This window comes from Embiotoca jacksoni, unplaced genomic scaffold (assembly GCF_022577435.1).
Source record: "Embiotoca jacksoni isolate LCO1_2020_lvr unplaced genomic scaffold, fEmbJac1.0.p SCAF_5, whole genome shotgun sequence".
In the NCBI taxonomy this organism is placed as follows: domain Eukaryota; kingdom Metazoa; phylum Chordata; class Actinopteri; family Embiotocidae; genus Embiotoca; species Embiotoca jacksoni.
In genome coordinates this window covers 11,186,504-11,202,431 of record NW_027185403.1, presented here as the reverse complement: position 1 = coordinate 11,202,431, position 15,928 = coordinate 11,186,504, and the positions used below count along the sequence as shown (strand labels likewise).

General features: G+C 38.0%; 2 protein-coding genes across 3 annotated transcripts; one reads left to right on the top strand and one right to left on the bottom strand.

The window, feature by feature from the left end:
- The first annotated feature begins 3,780 nt into the window (after positions 1-3,780).
- cdx1a (caudal type homeobox 1a) lies at positions 3,781-7,560 on the top strand. The gene is made up of 3 exons (XM_069170389.1): positions 3,781-4,141; positions 5,321-5,469; positions 7,375-7,560. The coding sequence occupies exons 1-3, from the start codon at positions 3,799-3,801 to the stop codon at positions 7,558-7,560; spliced, it is 678 nt and encodes a 225-aa protein (XP_069026490.1). The 5' UTR covers positions 3,781-3,798.
- Positions 7,561-10,880: 3,320 nt separating this feature from the next.
- On the bottom strand, positions 10,881-15,646 carry LOC138211723 (T-cell surface antigen CD2-like). Of its 2 annotated transcripts, none has more exons than XM_069171812.1 (6): positions 15,443-15,646; positions 14,006-14,326; positions 13,565-13,822; positions 13,280-13,477; positions 13,038-13,145; positions 10,881-11,909 (listed from the first exon to the last, which is right to left on the bottom strand). In XM_069171812.1, exons 1-6 carry the CDS (start codon positions 15,489-15,491, stop codon positions 11,725-11,727), a joined length of 1,119 nt encoding a protein of 372 aa, XP_069027913.1. In that variant the 5' UTR covers positions 15,492-15,646; the 3' UTR covers positions 10,881-11,724. The 2 variants fall into 2 exon arrangements, with proteins under 2 accessions (XP_069027913.1, XP_069027914.1); XM_069171813.1 differs by having other exon boundaries at positions 10,884-11,909; positions 13,376-13,477; positions 15,443-15,644.
- Positions 15,647-15,928: the final 282 nt, after the last annotated feature.

The window sequence follows — 15,928 nt, the reverse complement described above, 5'->3', positions numbered from 1 at the left end:
TATGATCGGACGAATAGATCAAATTTAACAGTGAAACGAGCCATTTTTCGGGGGGGGGGGGGCTCTGACACTTTTTTTTAATTTCATCTATCTACCATCAATCCACTATTTGTGCAAAGTTTCTTTGTATTGACCCTCATTCATATAAAGATAGTACCAGGACGTCATACTTATAATGGTCATACATTAAAGTATGAAACGCTGGACACTTCATTTGTTGTATGTTCTTTATAATCGTTGAAGTATTCTGGGACCATTTCGTTAAGTGAGTTTACGTTTTAAAATACGATTAATTTGACTTCTCTCCCTCAGCCATGGCCATCGTTCCGACGCAGCGGAAGTGGGAGGAGCCACTAACCGAGTTCCACTCATAACTTTTTATTTTCCATTAAGTACCACTATACTGCCGTCAGATATACGCCATCCCTATAATATATATATATATATATATAGGGATGGCGTATATATATATATAATTATAATAAATATATATAATTTTTTTTTTATGTGCGCGTAACAGGCGGCGAGAAAACACCTTCCTTGTGAAGGACCAAATAAAGTCGGCAGATATCTTGGCGGTCGATGCATTCAAATGTTGCGGCAGTCATTTCCGGTATGTTTGCGATTTGACACAAAACTACTCTTGTCAAAGTTCACACACTACGCAGCGCAACGTAGGCCTATTTCAGAAAACTGGGACGCAAGATGAATCCTACTTGTTGCACAGCATTTAGATAATATAAGCCCCGCTCCAGCTTTTAATATTGCAGGTGTTACGTGAACTGTATTCAGTTTGAAAATCTGACTGTTGCAGGTAAAGTGCCTTTTAAGCACTTACATCAGCTCTCCGTCTCACACATGTAAGATTTTAGAACTGGTAAAAAAAAAAAAAAAAAAAAAAAGAGGACACTGGCCTCTGTTGGTGTTCTCTCTCGGTGAACTTTAACATCAGGGACTCAGTTCATGCTGCACTGTTTAGACTGAATCTTTCCATGGCTCATCCCCATAAAGTGCCCCTTCATTTAGATATATATTGGAGACTTATAAAGCCCAGATCAGCTTTTTATTATTAGCACACAGCAGCATAACTCAAGCTCAAAGGTCCTTTTGTGGTGTCTGAATGCTTAAAGACATTTTCAGCATAAGATCAAGGGTTTTGTAAAAGTCAGATAAATTGTTAACTCCAGTTTGTAGCCTGCATCATCATAAGGCTTTACGTATACTTTATAAGTGCTAAAACCACAATCCTTTATTTTCAGCCAAGTTGGTTTTACTTAATGGCCATCATGAATGTATTTCAAGCTTTTGTGTTTATGTTTGTGATGTTTATGTTGCACTTTCCTTAATGTTCAGACCACTTTTATCCCTATTAACATAAGCTTTCTTCAAGGCAACAGCTGATGGCTGCTGTAGTTGTTAATGACTATTTTGACCAATATACTGGCATGAATATTTTATGATGCACATGAACTCATAGACACGCCTGTTGAGTGGAATATATAGTGTAAGTCATGATGGCCACATAATGTGGAAAAGATAGGTACAAAACAGGCAGCAAGTGGGATGATGAATGAACTACCCATCCTGTTTGCAAACAGTGAATTTGTATCTCTAAAGGATTCTGGACTTGAAAACATTGTCTGCCAGTATTCAGCTTTTTGCTGCCCTCATGTGGATGTTGTAAACTAGGAAATGCTGGGCATTAAAACCTTGTTTCACTTTACCTTCACTTAAAACTTAATTTGAATGACCAGGTTTTTTTTATTTTTTTATATTTGACACTCATTATAACAGACTAAACAACACGGAAAGTATTCAGGATCATATTTGTTGAAGGAAACTAATTTAATATCACACTTTCTTTCCAGTGTATTTTGTCAAGTTACTTCCCCCTTTAGACATAAAGGGGACGAAACTTGACAAAACACCCCATAAGAATGATGAAATACCATTTGATGACATTTTGTCTTCTTAGCTTTTAAACAAGTCCTCATGGGTATTACCTGTTTGTTTGGAAACTTTTTAAAGTAAAGATGTTTTGATTATAATTGCAATTGATGGGCCTTAATGGGTAACAAAATAAGGCTGGTAGTAGAAAATCAAGTTAGGTATTAATGTGGAGAGATAACATTTAGAGAACATATTTTTTATAAGTAAACTGAATAGTTACATAATCAAACAAATATACTTTAAGTGTATTTTTTGCATAAGTAGGTGAGGTTTTGCGGGCATTTTAATTCCACAACTTAAGTATTTTTTAAATCCTGACTACAGTCAGGAGTTATAATGCATGGCTAATTCACTTTTTAAAAGATGATAATAATAATTCTTCACTTTTATACAGGTACAATTTTGAAAAATATTTACATTGTGTTTTCACTTTTAAACAACTCCTTCCACCACTGAGCCCGCACACATATTTTAATTTATAATCTCTGTGCTGCATCACATGAGCCTTGTGCACACGCGTGCACAGGCGTACGCTAACCTTACAAGATGGCCTTACAATGCTTATAAAAAGTATTCACCCCCCTTGGATGTTTCACCCTTTTGTTGCTTTTATACATGAAATCATGGTCAATATAATTTGGCTTTTTTTGACAATAATTTGCAAAAAAAAACCTTCTTTAATATCAAAGTGAAAACAGATTTTTACAAAACAATGTCAATTAATTAAAAATATATAAAGGTAAAGTAAATGATTGCATAAATGCTTTTTTCAACAGTGGCTTTCTCTTTGCCACTCTCCCATACAGCTTCGACTGGTGAAGAACCCGGGCAACAGTTGTTGTATGTACAGTCTCTCCCATCTGAGCCACTGAAGCTTTTAACTCCTTCAGAGTGGTCGTAGGTGTCTTGGTGGCCTCCCTCACCAGTCTTCTTCTTGCCCGGTCACTCAGTTTGTGAGGACGGCCAGCTCTAGGCAGATTTAAACAAGTGCCATACTCCCTCCATTTCTTAATGATGGATTTAACTGAACTCTGTGGGATGTCCAGTGAGTTGGAAATCTTTTTGTAGCCATCTCCTGACTTATACTTTTCAATGATCTTTTCTCTGAATTGCTCGGAGTGTTCTTTTGTCTTCATGTTGCAATTGTAGCAGGAATACTGATGAACCAGAGAGTGGACCTCCCAGACAGGTGTTTTTACACTACAATCACTTGACACACATCAACTGCACTCAGGTGATCTCCAGTTCACTAATTGTGACACTGCTGGCATCAACAAGCTGGACCTCTGTTGAATTAGGTCAGTCACTTTAAAGGGGGTGAATATTTATGCAAACACTTAATTTCCACAATATATTTTTAATTAATTCACATTAGTTTGTAAAAATCAGTTTTCACTTTGACATGAAAGAAGCTTCTTTTTTTGTTGTTGCAAATTTTTGTCAAAAAAAGCCAAATTATATTGGCCATGATTTCATGTATAAAAGCAACAAAAGGGTGAAACATCCAAGGGGGGGTGAATACTTTTTATAGGCATTGTATCAAAATGATCCATCGGGTCAGGCTGGGTGAACAAGGGTCATTGCCCTGGCTGCTGCCAAGACGAGCAGGCAGGTGGTTCTCGGGTAAAGCGTGACGTCACGATGATACTTTTGAACTCCTTGGCAGTAAATCTATAAAGGTGTGTAGCCTTACTGCACAGGTAGCCGGGCAGTAATAAACCTGAACCTTAGACTGAAGTGAAAACAGAGCGCCAGAGCCTTGCTGGGTGTAAACACGGGGGCTCTAACATGCTCCAGAAGGTTTGAGGTCTACCAGAGTCACCTTACCTGTAGGACGAGGACACCGGAATGTACCCCAACTCCCAGTCGGTCAGGTACCCAGGTCAGACACTGTCACTGAACAGTCAGTACATTCCGCCTCCGTATGACTTCACCGGTTACCATCATCACCTCTCGGGAGTCGGCGACCCGTCGACGAGTGCCTGGAACCCCGTTTACACCCCCCGGGAGGAGTATCCGTACAGCTTCCCGGGGTCAAGCCCCAGCGCCGGGCAGGTCAGCTTCAGCTCCCCGGAGCTGAGCGGAGCGCCTTCCGGAGGAGGATCGCTCACCCCGTACAACTTTATATCCGGACAGGACACCTTCAGCCCCAGGAGGAGACCACACGAGGCCATCAGACAGACGGTTTCAGGTGGGACTTCATTCAATGATAACACACGAACTGAATGCAGACCACCATGTACATGCCTACTTATTATAGGCTGATATAGTTGAATTAAATAATGATAATTCCATGTTAAAACATATTTAAGCACCTGATCAAGCTGTTCTATTGTGTTTTTGTCATACATCACCCCAGTTTGAACATATGCGTTCTGGTTTATCTTGAGGCATCATCAGATATCTTAAATGTCAACAAAATCAAATAACAGGGAAAGCATAATCTTTATAACACTCACTCTATCACTAAGGATACCCAAACAAACTGTGTAACCTAGTTATTAGAATCCTGAGTGCAGTCACATGACAAGCTAAAACTTCATCAGTTGAGCAGCTGTACAAATTAGTGACGGTGTGAAACAGGTTGTCATAGACGGGACAATAGCATCACGTCCATAGATTAAAGTCAGACTGACCACACACACACACACACACACACACACACTCACACACACTCATTAAGCTGTTCCCCTCTCCCTTCTGCCAGCATGTTGTGAGATTTTAATCCAAAGCTAATAGTAGAGGCCATGAAGTCTGCACAAGTGTCACTCCCCACCCTTTCTGTCCACTGGGTGGGTGCAAAATAGTGACAAGCTAGATAGATAACATAGGCAGTGCAGGAAGTCTGCAGAAGTCAAACCAAAACTCTAATGCTGAAACCTCACTTGTGTGTGTGTGTGTGTGTGTGTGTGTGTGTGTGTGTGTGTGTGTGTGTGTCTACTTCGATCGATGCCATCAAATGGTCAAATTTTCAAATCAATAACTGGCTCACAGTTTCTTAAGTGTGTATGTGAACATGCGTGTCAATGAATAGCTGCCTGTGTAAACACCTATGTAAACACCACTCAAAGTGATAAGGAGAAACACTGATGCAATCTGGTGGGGAACCTTTACGTTGGCTATAGTTAGCATGATTAATAGAGCTGATGAGGCTTTAAGTGGCGCCTGAACTTGAACGTGGCACCAGACATCTGTTTGGCCACGGCTCACACTGCATGTGACTCACTGACAAATTAATTCCTGTTTGCATTACAAGAAAGAAGGAAGACCTAACAAACTCAGGTGAATGGATTTACTCGCATTCAGTCAGTCAATGACCCATATTTATTTGTGTTTCTTACTAATTCAGGATTGTTTCGTGTGATTTTAGGAGGAAAGACTCGCACCAAGGACAAGTACAGGGTGGTGTACACTGACCACCAACGGCTGGAGCTGGAGAAAGAGTTTCAGTACAACCGCTACATCACCATGAGGAGAAAGTCCGAACTTTCAATGGCGCTCAGCCTCTCTGAGAGACAGGTGAGAGGACTGGAGCAAATGAAAGTTAGAAGTAGAACGCTAAAGGGTAGACAAAGAGTTCAAAGTGCAGGAAGGCATGAGGAATGAGCCATCTCTTTATCATTGTTGAGTGGCTAACATATCAGTGTTTCCTGAACAGGATAATGTGCATTTTGAGTTCAGTCATGACCTTGAAAGCATTCAAAAACACTGACTAGCTTCATCTAGAGCTCTCAATCACATCTTTCGCTCTCCGTCTGCAGAGGAAGATTTCATTGTGAGGCTGCAGAAGCAAAACCTCAGTGTACTGCACTGAGCAAAAGCATGATTTATCATTTATGAAATTAATTTATAACAGTGGGTGCTGCTTTATCGTTCAAGCCTTCCACAGTTTCACTTTAAAGACTGGGACCAGACAGATATCTAGTTGATTGGCTCCTTTTCAGGAGTGAGTGACAGTGTTGGGAAATGTTCCTGCAAAATGTCAAATGTTATCTATGATAGGGAAGATTATCTACACAAAAACACAGACTATCCTTCCCTAAACCATAGTGGTTTAGGTTGTGCAATCCCGTACTAATCCAAATGTGTAATACACCCATCAGTCCACAAGAAGATGCTGCGTCAGTTTCATGTTTTGTCCTGCGTAGGTATGAAATGTAAAGTACCTCAGTTTTAGCCTCCAAAAGCACATTGTTGATCACGGTTTGAGTTAAATGTGACACGGTTGCATTTTGGTTTAGGTTTAAAAATACATTCTAAATTTGGATTAAAGTCATTTTACATTAGTAACATTATGTGGATTACATAACTTATGCTTTTTGTCACATGATTTTCTTCTTTTTCCAGGATCGTAAATGTGTGTAGGTTCCACTCTTGGCAAGACAAAACACGACACTGACACCGCATTCACTCGTGGACTGACGGGTGTATTACGATTTATTGCGGCCTCTAGTGGTTGTAGTCACTATGACGGGAGCAAAAGAGGAGATCCAGCTATGTAGTATTAGTAGTGGGAGAGTCCATGTAGAGAGGAAGTCAGGGATGGTTGGTTGGATTAAACACGGGACTTTCACCAAAGGGACTGTGTGAAAACAAAAGTCAATGTTGACATATTTTAACCTACATACATAAGTTAACGTACGTAAACGTATTGTTAAATGACGTATGTTAGGTAAGTTTCGTAACTAACATAACTAACTTTTCCTAAACCTAACAAAGTATTTTTAGTTTATAAACCTAACCCAACCACATGTTTATTATTGTTACCATGACAACAAAGGCCCAGTGCCAGTCGCTGGTACTCCCCAAGAGTCAGAATGTTGTTCTGAGCTATTCTGTCATTTTGGTATTAGGATTTATTGCAAATACAGGTCTTGACACAGAACCTTTGGTCCTTGTAAATGCATGGTGCAGTATTTTTCTTATTGCCGTGGTGAAATGAAGAGTTAATGCTGATACAGCACGCATTAGCAATAGTTTCTTCAAAAATCCCATTTAAGAAACCAGCTTTTGAAGAAAACCTCGGTAAACCATAATGTTCTGTGGCCATATAAGTAGTGTTAATGGTAAAACACTCACTCTTGCTGTCATAACGTTATTATTGTTGTTTCTTCCACTTCTCATTAAAGCCACAGCTGAGTGCAATGGTTGCAACACCCAGAGTAATTGTGGGAAAGTTGGCGATTACAAAACTCAAGCAGAAGTAGATGAGGCAGGGTGAGGGAAGGTTACCACGAAGAGCAAAATCATTACAGTTTGCTATTAAGAATCGGCCTGTTAAGACAACAAATGTGCAAGACATAGAAGAGAGGAAGACATGAAAAGAGGTCAATAGTAATCACATGCTGTTTTCGAGGAGATTTATAACAGTCCTTACCTAATAAATGTGTTTTTAATGTTGATATCATGGTTTGTGTATTTCAGGTGAAGATCTGGTTTCAGAACAGGCGTGCCAAAGAGAGGAAGATCACCAGGAAGAAGCTGCAGCATTCCCAGCAGGCCTCCACAACTACCCCAACCCCACCTGTACTGGGTGGAGCCACTGACAGTCACATTACCACCAGCCCTAGCAGCAACATTTTGTCTGATACGATATCAGAGGAATACTAGGCAGATTTCATATGGAAGACTGATGCAGAATCTGATGTGTAAATGTTGTTTTGTTTTATAAGTTTACCACAATGAATGAAGATGATTCACACTGGCATGATGTTTCAATGCTGCGCCGCCTGCCTTTTACACCATGTCTGTCGCACTGATCATGTCTCCTGGGCATTTGCCAATCGGCGTACTTTCTTGTGTTAATACAGGTCATTGTCTGTAAAAAATAATAGGAATCATGCCCAAACGAATATATACGCATAAAAAATAGCCCTGCCCCTTATTTTTGTGTCCTTTTACTTCCCTAAAAGTATGTCCTTATGACCACTTCAATTTACAGGAAATTGACACAAAGCAGTGTTAGGTTTGATTCTGCAAAATAAAAAAAAGGGGAAATATCATAATCAACAGTTTTAAAGTTCTTTCTGTTGAAATATTAATGTAGGAAATATCATAGGAATCGATCATTTAGAAAGTATGCACTGATGGATTTCAGTCTGTGGCTTTATATAGCATACAAGATTGCATGAATGCACAGAGAAGTTAATCGAAGTAAAAGCAAGAGCACTGATGTAAAAACACATTTAGTTGTTGACATGACATGAAAAAAGAATTTATTTTTTTTTACTGAAAATATGTTTTTTATTCAGATTTTAGCTGCAAAACTGTGGTAACAGCAAGGAAATGACAGTAACGTGTTTAAAAATGTCCGTGCAAAAAGATGTGCAGCAGAATTAGCTAAGTTTACCCACATCCTGAAAACAGCTGCAGATTGCTCAACCACATGACTCATGATTTATAGTCAGGCACCACTAAACTCAGACATTCAGCTCTGTAATGAACATGGTTGAGAACTTTAAGTGGAAAAAGTCCCTGTTTCCAATTCTTTGGGCGCTTAATGTATGTACTGTATATATGTAATGTTAAGGTATGTTCAATACATAAGAAAATTAACACACTTTGACATGTTCCTGTTTTCACATACAGGAGAAAGAAGAAGTGTTGAGCAAGGCTATGCAAATTACTTCACAATTACAGAAGATTATTTCAAAATAAACTCCTGACCCACCACACTTTCCGGTTTTCTCTTTCAGCACTTGTTTATTTCAATGTATTTTTATGTTTCTGTTGAAGTTCGTGCTGGTTTTGCAGTTTGTAACACATGTTCTGCTACTGTTCAGCATTTGATAAAAAAAAAAACATCTCAGCACAGACTTTATTGATTAGATTGTATTTTTTGTTCATTAGCACAGACCACAGTCACAAGCTGCTTTCACTGCACCACAATCTTCTGAGACATTTTCACAGAGAGGTGCCTTGATGCCACTAAGGAAGAAATGCTCCAGCAGTATAAAGCTTCACCTGCTTCTATACTTAACTAATGCATACATTTAATGAAATGATACCCTAAGATGGCATCAATCTGTTATGTTATATTAAATTATAAAATAATATAGACACTGCCTTTCTCTGATTACTGAACTTCCTGACGTTCACACTGTCCGACAGCAAATAGCAATAATATGTGCAAATTCTGAATATGAAACATGAAGGGAGTCAAACAACTATTTTTGAATCAAACTATTTTCCTTCTTTGCTAACAAACTCTTTTTTACCTGATGGTCACTTTCAGTCATAAGGTGACATTCTCACAATTAAAAAAATTGGCACCTGTCTTGGTTTTAGAGTTAAACAACTTTGGCATGGAAAGGCAACATCATGTGAGGGTGTCACGACAATGATTAAACCACCTGGCTTTCATAAGGAAAAAAAAAAAAAGTTTAATTGTTGTTCAACTGATTAAGAGTCAATGCTCAGCTCTCTGACCTCTTTGGATTTTCCATTAAAAGGTTAACAGCTGAAATAATCCTAAGAAGAAGTATTGGCTAACTGATTAGATGATACAAAAAAAAAAAGGAAACGGATCTCAGGTGGTTGTTTAAGGACACTGCAACTATCATGCATCATAAAAAACGATTTTATGGCCCTTTGAATCAGCTAAATGGTTTCCACGGCTGTCAACCTTTAACCTCAAACTATCAAACCAAACATGAAACTTCTATCTTTAATCAAACACACAGCAAGTAAGCATCTAAACTTCTCAGGTCAAGTTGAAGCTCAGGCTGTCAAGAACTACAAAAAAAGAAAAAGAAACTCCTCTTTTGGGGATGAATCTTTTGAACATTTCAAAAAGACAGAACATTTTTGATAAAGAAGAAGTACAGCAAAGAGAGGAACTGATATAAATGCAAATAAAGTTACAGTAAACTCATGGCAGCAAAAAGTCTAGTTTCAGAAGCAAACTTTTCAATTCTGTGACCTCTTTCAGGCAGATAAGTGCTGAGGAGGTCATATTCTCTGCACATTCAAGACTCAAAGTTTTATGTGTCACGTGTTCTAACAATAAAACTTTTAAGTCTTGACTTGCATGTAAGAGCTACTGGTATCTTGTGAAAACGTATGTACTTACATCCTATCATTGTTTGTGTTTCATTATTTATGCCCCAATCATCTGCACATGTACAGCGACTGCAAATAGTTATAGATCATGTATTTATCCAAAGGCATTGATTTGTGAGTAGTTCAGTTTCACTCCAAGCTTTTCTAATCTTTTTTTTTTTTTTAACACAGCACCTTTCTCAGACAAAGTCACAAAGTGCTTCACAACAATTACAACAATAAATTAAAAAAAATCTTGAACCTTTTTGTTGGTTAATTGTAGATCATAAATATCTACGGCAGCAGCTGTTTGTTCAACTGACTTTCTATTTACCCCAAATAATTAGTAGGAATATCTCTATTCCTCCAGACTTGAAAGTGACGACATGATAAAACTAAAATTCTCAATGATTAAAGTTATTGAAAAATTATAAATTGTTAGTTAAGAAACATCGATGTCAAATATTCTGTTTTCACTGAAAGACAAAACCTTTCTCAGAATCGAACAAGCTGTTAAATGTCTTCCCCTCTCGAACTACGTGCTCTTAAATTTACTGAATTCCTTAAGAACACCACATTTGTCCCTTTCACTTCTCTCCTTCTTTTAGTAGAAGAAAAAAAGTTGTTTTGAACAACACACTCCACTTTAAACGGGAGTTTGTCTTTTGCTGCTAACTCGCTGTTTAAAAAAGGTGTCATTTGTAATTTTAGAGGCAAACACTGGATGTATTGCAATTGCAAAAATTATATAAAAGTATTTAGCTAGTTATGAAAACACTGTTTATGTCAGCATCTACTAGTAGAAATCCACCCACTCAAATTTAGCAGTGCAGTAAGGGGATATTTTACCATTAACTGAACTAAATGTGTTGAACTGTTTCCTCTAGTACCATGATCCTAAAAAAGATAACACCACGCCACTGATAAACCACTAGTCAGAATAAGTGCTCACGCCTGAGAAAAAAGCAGAAGTGTTTGCTTCATGGAAACAAATTTGTGCACACTGTGAACTTTGCAACAGACGAGACATTTTGCTTCTATATCTTTGGTCTAGAGAGCCAAACCAGCGTTGCCATTTATGACATTAATTCTCCCACACTGCACCAAACCATTTATAATTGAAATAACTTTCCCAATACACACTGTGCCAGGATTTATATTTACATACTATGAACCTCAACAAATCCATCAATATCTGTTTAAAAAATACATTTGAATTAAATGTCACTTATGTCACCTTACTTCAAGTTAAAAGTAACATTTTACATGATGTGTAAACACAGACATGCTTTCAGAGTCATGTCTGCCAATCATTAGATTAATGAAGGTGAATGAATTGGAAAGAAAGTTATTCTTAAAATGTATCATTTATTACAAGCTCTCAGTATTTCAACAATGAAATTAAAGTAAATATGTTTATAAATTACAAAAAGCTGATATATCATATGCATATAAAAACAGGGTAAAATAATTCAAAACAATTAAGGAATTGTTAAATATTCCACTAAAAGTTCCAGTGATTAAGCAGGATGCTGTTGTTAAAGGTCACAAAGACAAGATGCTTTGCTTCCCAGAAAAGTGAAGAAAACCCTGATATGTATGAGCTTTAATGGATTTTCTTTCTCTAATGACAACTTCTACAAAATGAAGGTGAAAGACCTTCAGGCATCTTGACATCTCCTCCCTCTCTCTGTCTTCAGGTGTGTGTTCCTCCTGATCTGTGGACACCTGAAATCACCTGCCTTTACGGACATCAGCGTACACACAGTCCCCTCCTACTGGTTGAGTCTGCCGAGGTCGCCCTGAAAACTTGACTTGGCCGTACTCCACCTCCACCTTCTCCCTTTGCTCCACCTGCCTCTGCTGCCGCTGCACAATCCTGACATCAGCGTAGGTCACTTCCTGGTCGTCTTCTCCCTCTGCAGATTAGCAGGTAGAAGTAAGTGACACAAACAAAGTAGAGCCTTCTAATTACATACAATGACTTTGAAGAACTAGTTTAACATTTTGGAGAATAAACTAAGTCTCTGTCTTGCCAACAAAAATATTGCTGTCACTCTCTGCAGCATTAACAGTCAGTTAGCTTTAACACAGAGCCTGACTCAAATGTTACACAAAATCTACCCTTTAAATGGTAGATTTACCATTTACCAGATTTACCAAATGGTAGATTTACTGAACTAGAAAAACATTTAAATTAGTTCTTAATTTTAAACAGAGCCAAGCTAACAGATTTGCCCTGTTTCCAGTTTTTGTGTTAAATCTAACCATCTCCTAGCGGCTTGAGTGTTTTTAGAATTCTTGTTTTAAGGGTTTACACACTATTTTTCTAAATATTCTTGTCCCGAGTACTTTTACAAAGAACATGAATATTTACGCCAAATAATCTACATTTTTCTTTTGGAAGGAAGTTGTTTTTCCTGACCTTTCACACCTCTAGTAAGGTCACCAACCAATCACATTGTGCGGAAATACAACGAACATCACATCAAAACTCCCAACAATAATGTTGATTGTTTCGAGCCACAGAGTATTATAGGCTATGACAGAGGGACATACAAGGACAACAATCTCAAGGACAATGCATTGAGAAGCATTGCCCACCACTATAGCTATCAGAAATGGTTTACTTTTGGATGTAGTAGAGTTGGCAGTGGGCAGTGTCACAAGAAACAGTGTCACAGCAGGTTTGGCTAAAGTAACAAAATCTCCTCTTCTTTCGTGGAGTGAGGAGGAGCAAAACAAGATCGGCATCACTAGATGATGTTGAATCCATTATTGTTCTGAAGAAAGAGGTGACATGTTTCGGTTCAAACCATTTTTTCAAAAGGTGAAAATTTGCATCGCTGCCGGTTTGAATAGTTTTATTGGAAAATATTCATTTATTTGTCACGCCCCCGGTGTGTAGAGGCCTTAACGCTTAGCAAGAAAGCAAATAAATGCAATTACTCAAAATGTTAAACTATTTATTCAGTCTATAAAATGAACAAAATAATGAGTGAACTGTGAATGTAGTGAGGAAGGTAAAAGTAAGTTCTGTTTTGTACCTTTAGGTTTGTTGTTTTTCTTCTTTTTGTGAGCACGGATGACTGCCATGCCGACAATTAAGAAGATAACCAGTGCAGAGAGTACACCTGCCATTATTGGTAAAGCATCTGAAGGAAACATAAAAGACACAACAAACAGATATTGAAGTCAGCAAACTCTACATGTGTTATTAAGAAGACAGAGGAGAAAAGGAGAAAATGACATCAATGAATCCACTGCAGCAGAGTAAGTTTTCACTTACAAAGGTACCATGGGCCATCACTGCTGGGAGTCACAGTTTCATTGAAGGATGTGATATTAATGGAGGGTGTAAGTGAAACTATGCCAGTCTCCTTACCCACAGTGACTGTTGTTGATTGAATACACAGGGTGTTATTGGCTGCAAACACCCACTGTGATATTTCTGTCCCATTGGAGATGCAGTTAATGTAAATGAATCCTATGAACAAACAAACACAATATACAACAGATGAACAGAGTAATTATAATAATCAGTGTCATAATGATCAAATTATTTCTCACTCACCACAGTTCATTATATCCTCTTCTTTGGAGACACTACTGACGTGATTCCAGACTTTACAAGCAACACGTCCTGAGACATGTTGTTTCAGAGTGATACTGTTTTCCTCTTTATTTTCAGAGTAGAGCTCAGCGTCTGTCAGTGCACGTCCACCCAGAGTCCAGCTGTACTGAGGACTGTCCCCTCCCTCAGAGGAGCAGGAAACCTTCATCTCTCCCTGGGATAGACACTCAGAGGCCACCAGGACAGAGGACACAGGAGCTGAAAGACGCAAAAAGGACTTTTGATATTGCAGCAGTATCTTGATCCTTTTTTTACAGTTTCTAAAGGCTCAAAATACAGATACATGTAGAGTATGTGATACATAATGTAGATTATCAATACAATGTGAGATTTATATCTATCCATATGATTAAATTTCTCAGTATGAAAAAAGTAATTTACCTTGAATAGACAAATGTAGAGTCTGCTTCGATGTCAGCGTTCCATTTGAATCAAAGATTAAAAGTGTATAATTACCACTGTCTGTCCTGCTGAGTTTATTGATCCTAAATGTCCCATTACTGGGAGTAAAGACAGATCTGTCTTTTAGAGAATTAGTTATAATTTCATTTTGTCTCCCGCGGAGTATTAATGTGGATTCTTTCTTCCATTCGTATTTAGGTATTTGAGAGGCTCTGTCCATCAGCTGGAGGACCACAGTTCCTCCCAAAGGTCCATAACATTGAACTGCATCCTGTCTGCCATCGCAGTGAGTTTCCACTCCTGTAAAATAGAAAATAATAAAAGCTTTAACAGAAAAGTGTAAATATCACTTTTGAGCTTAAAAGCTTTGCTGGAATATTTAAATCAAATGCAAATATTGACCTAAAGCAGAATTAGAGGGTTTGCTGCAACTGTGTCTCTTTCAGACGTCACTATACAAACAAGCTGAGCGTTTCACAGGTCTGGGACGGGAAAAAAGTTAGATTCAGCTGCAGTTAATTTCCTGTTTCACAAAGGACATTTTACAGTGTAAAAACCACACGTGCACATGATAAAATTAATGATGACTGAATTATTTTTAGGTGCTTCTGCTGCGGGGTTCAGCTGTTGAGCACGCTTTCTCTCAGTCCCAGTATCATGGCATGACACAAACAGGACCACTGTCAACATTATTAGTAACACCCGTGCTTTTCAACAAAAAGTCAAAATGTCTGCCATGAAAAAGGTGACATTTTTTTGAATTCAGTTAACTCTCCCAGTTATTATAAAAGCACACATACAGAACCTCATTTGTAGCAGAGAACCCCAAAAAGTGTTAAATTAGTCAAAAGACCTGCAGAATATTTCCATTTTAAGGAGTAAACATCACTTTACTTTGATGACATTTCACTATAAATTAAAAGTCTGAACTGTAAACATTGAAGAATTTGCAACCTAAAATATTATTACTATTGATAATACTATGATTTTTTTTTTTAAATCTATTGTTAAACACTTATTATCTTTGAATTTGCATTAAGTGTATATTCATGTGAATTTGATTCAAAGACACTTTACAAAAGTTATAATGATCAAAGAAAACAACACTTAAAGTGTACAACACACAACATTAATCATACATTAAAATCAGCACTAAAATGGTGTGTTTTCAGTCAGGTTTTAAACATGGACAGATTGGTGCAGTCTCAGATGTGTTTGGGGAGAAAGTTCCCGAAACTGGATTTACCCAAAAGAAGGAAACAGAACCCATTGCTGTTTTTTCAGTATTTGAGATGCTTCAGACAACACCAAGACTAACGTCAAGATTTTATTTATTGATTCTACTTGATCCCACTGAGGCAAAACATGTTATTGATATACAAAAAGTGTATTAATAATAAAGTGCCAAATGCTCACCATGAGAGACTCTCAGTAGCATCACAAATAGTCCAACCACAGTTTTCATGTCTCCTCACTGTTCAACCTCTTCCCCCCAGTCAGCAGCTTACAATTTTTAAATTCTCCTGAATCTAAACCTGCGTATCGCACTCTGAGCAGCCTGCGATGTGTCCTGTTAGCGATCAGCCCCAAAGGAAAATGTAAAGGCTTTAAACAAGCAGAGTGTTGCTATTTTTTTTAATCTTTTCACACTCTGGGAGGAGACAAGGAAGTGATAGATTTCCTTCCCTTTTTTCAGTCTCCAACAATTGGGCTTTGGTGTGTGATGGACTGAGTGGAAGAGAGGGAAGCATTTCTCTTTCGCACTAAAAGAGGATTTGAAACTGACAGCTGACACGTCGATGTTCCAATATTAACAAAGTGAACAACGCTTACAAAATATGTTCAACTGATACCTCATCTGTGACAAACCAAGCAGAAGATACATCACTGTATTTCTTTATC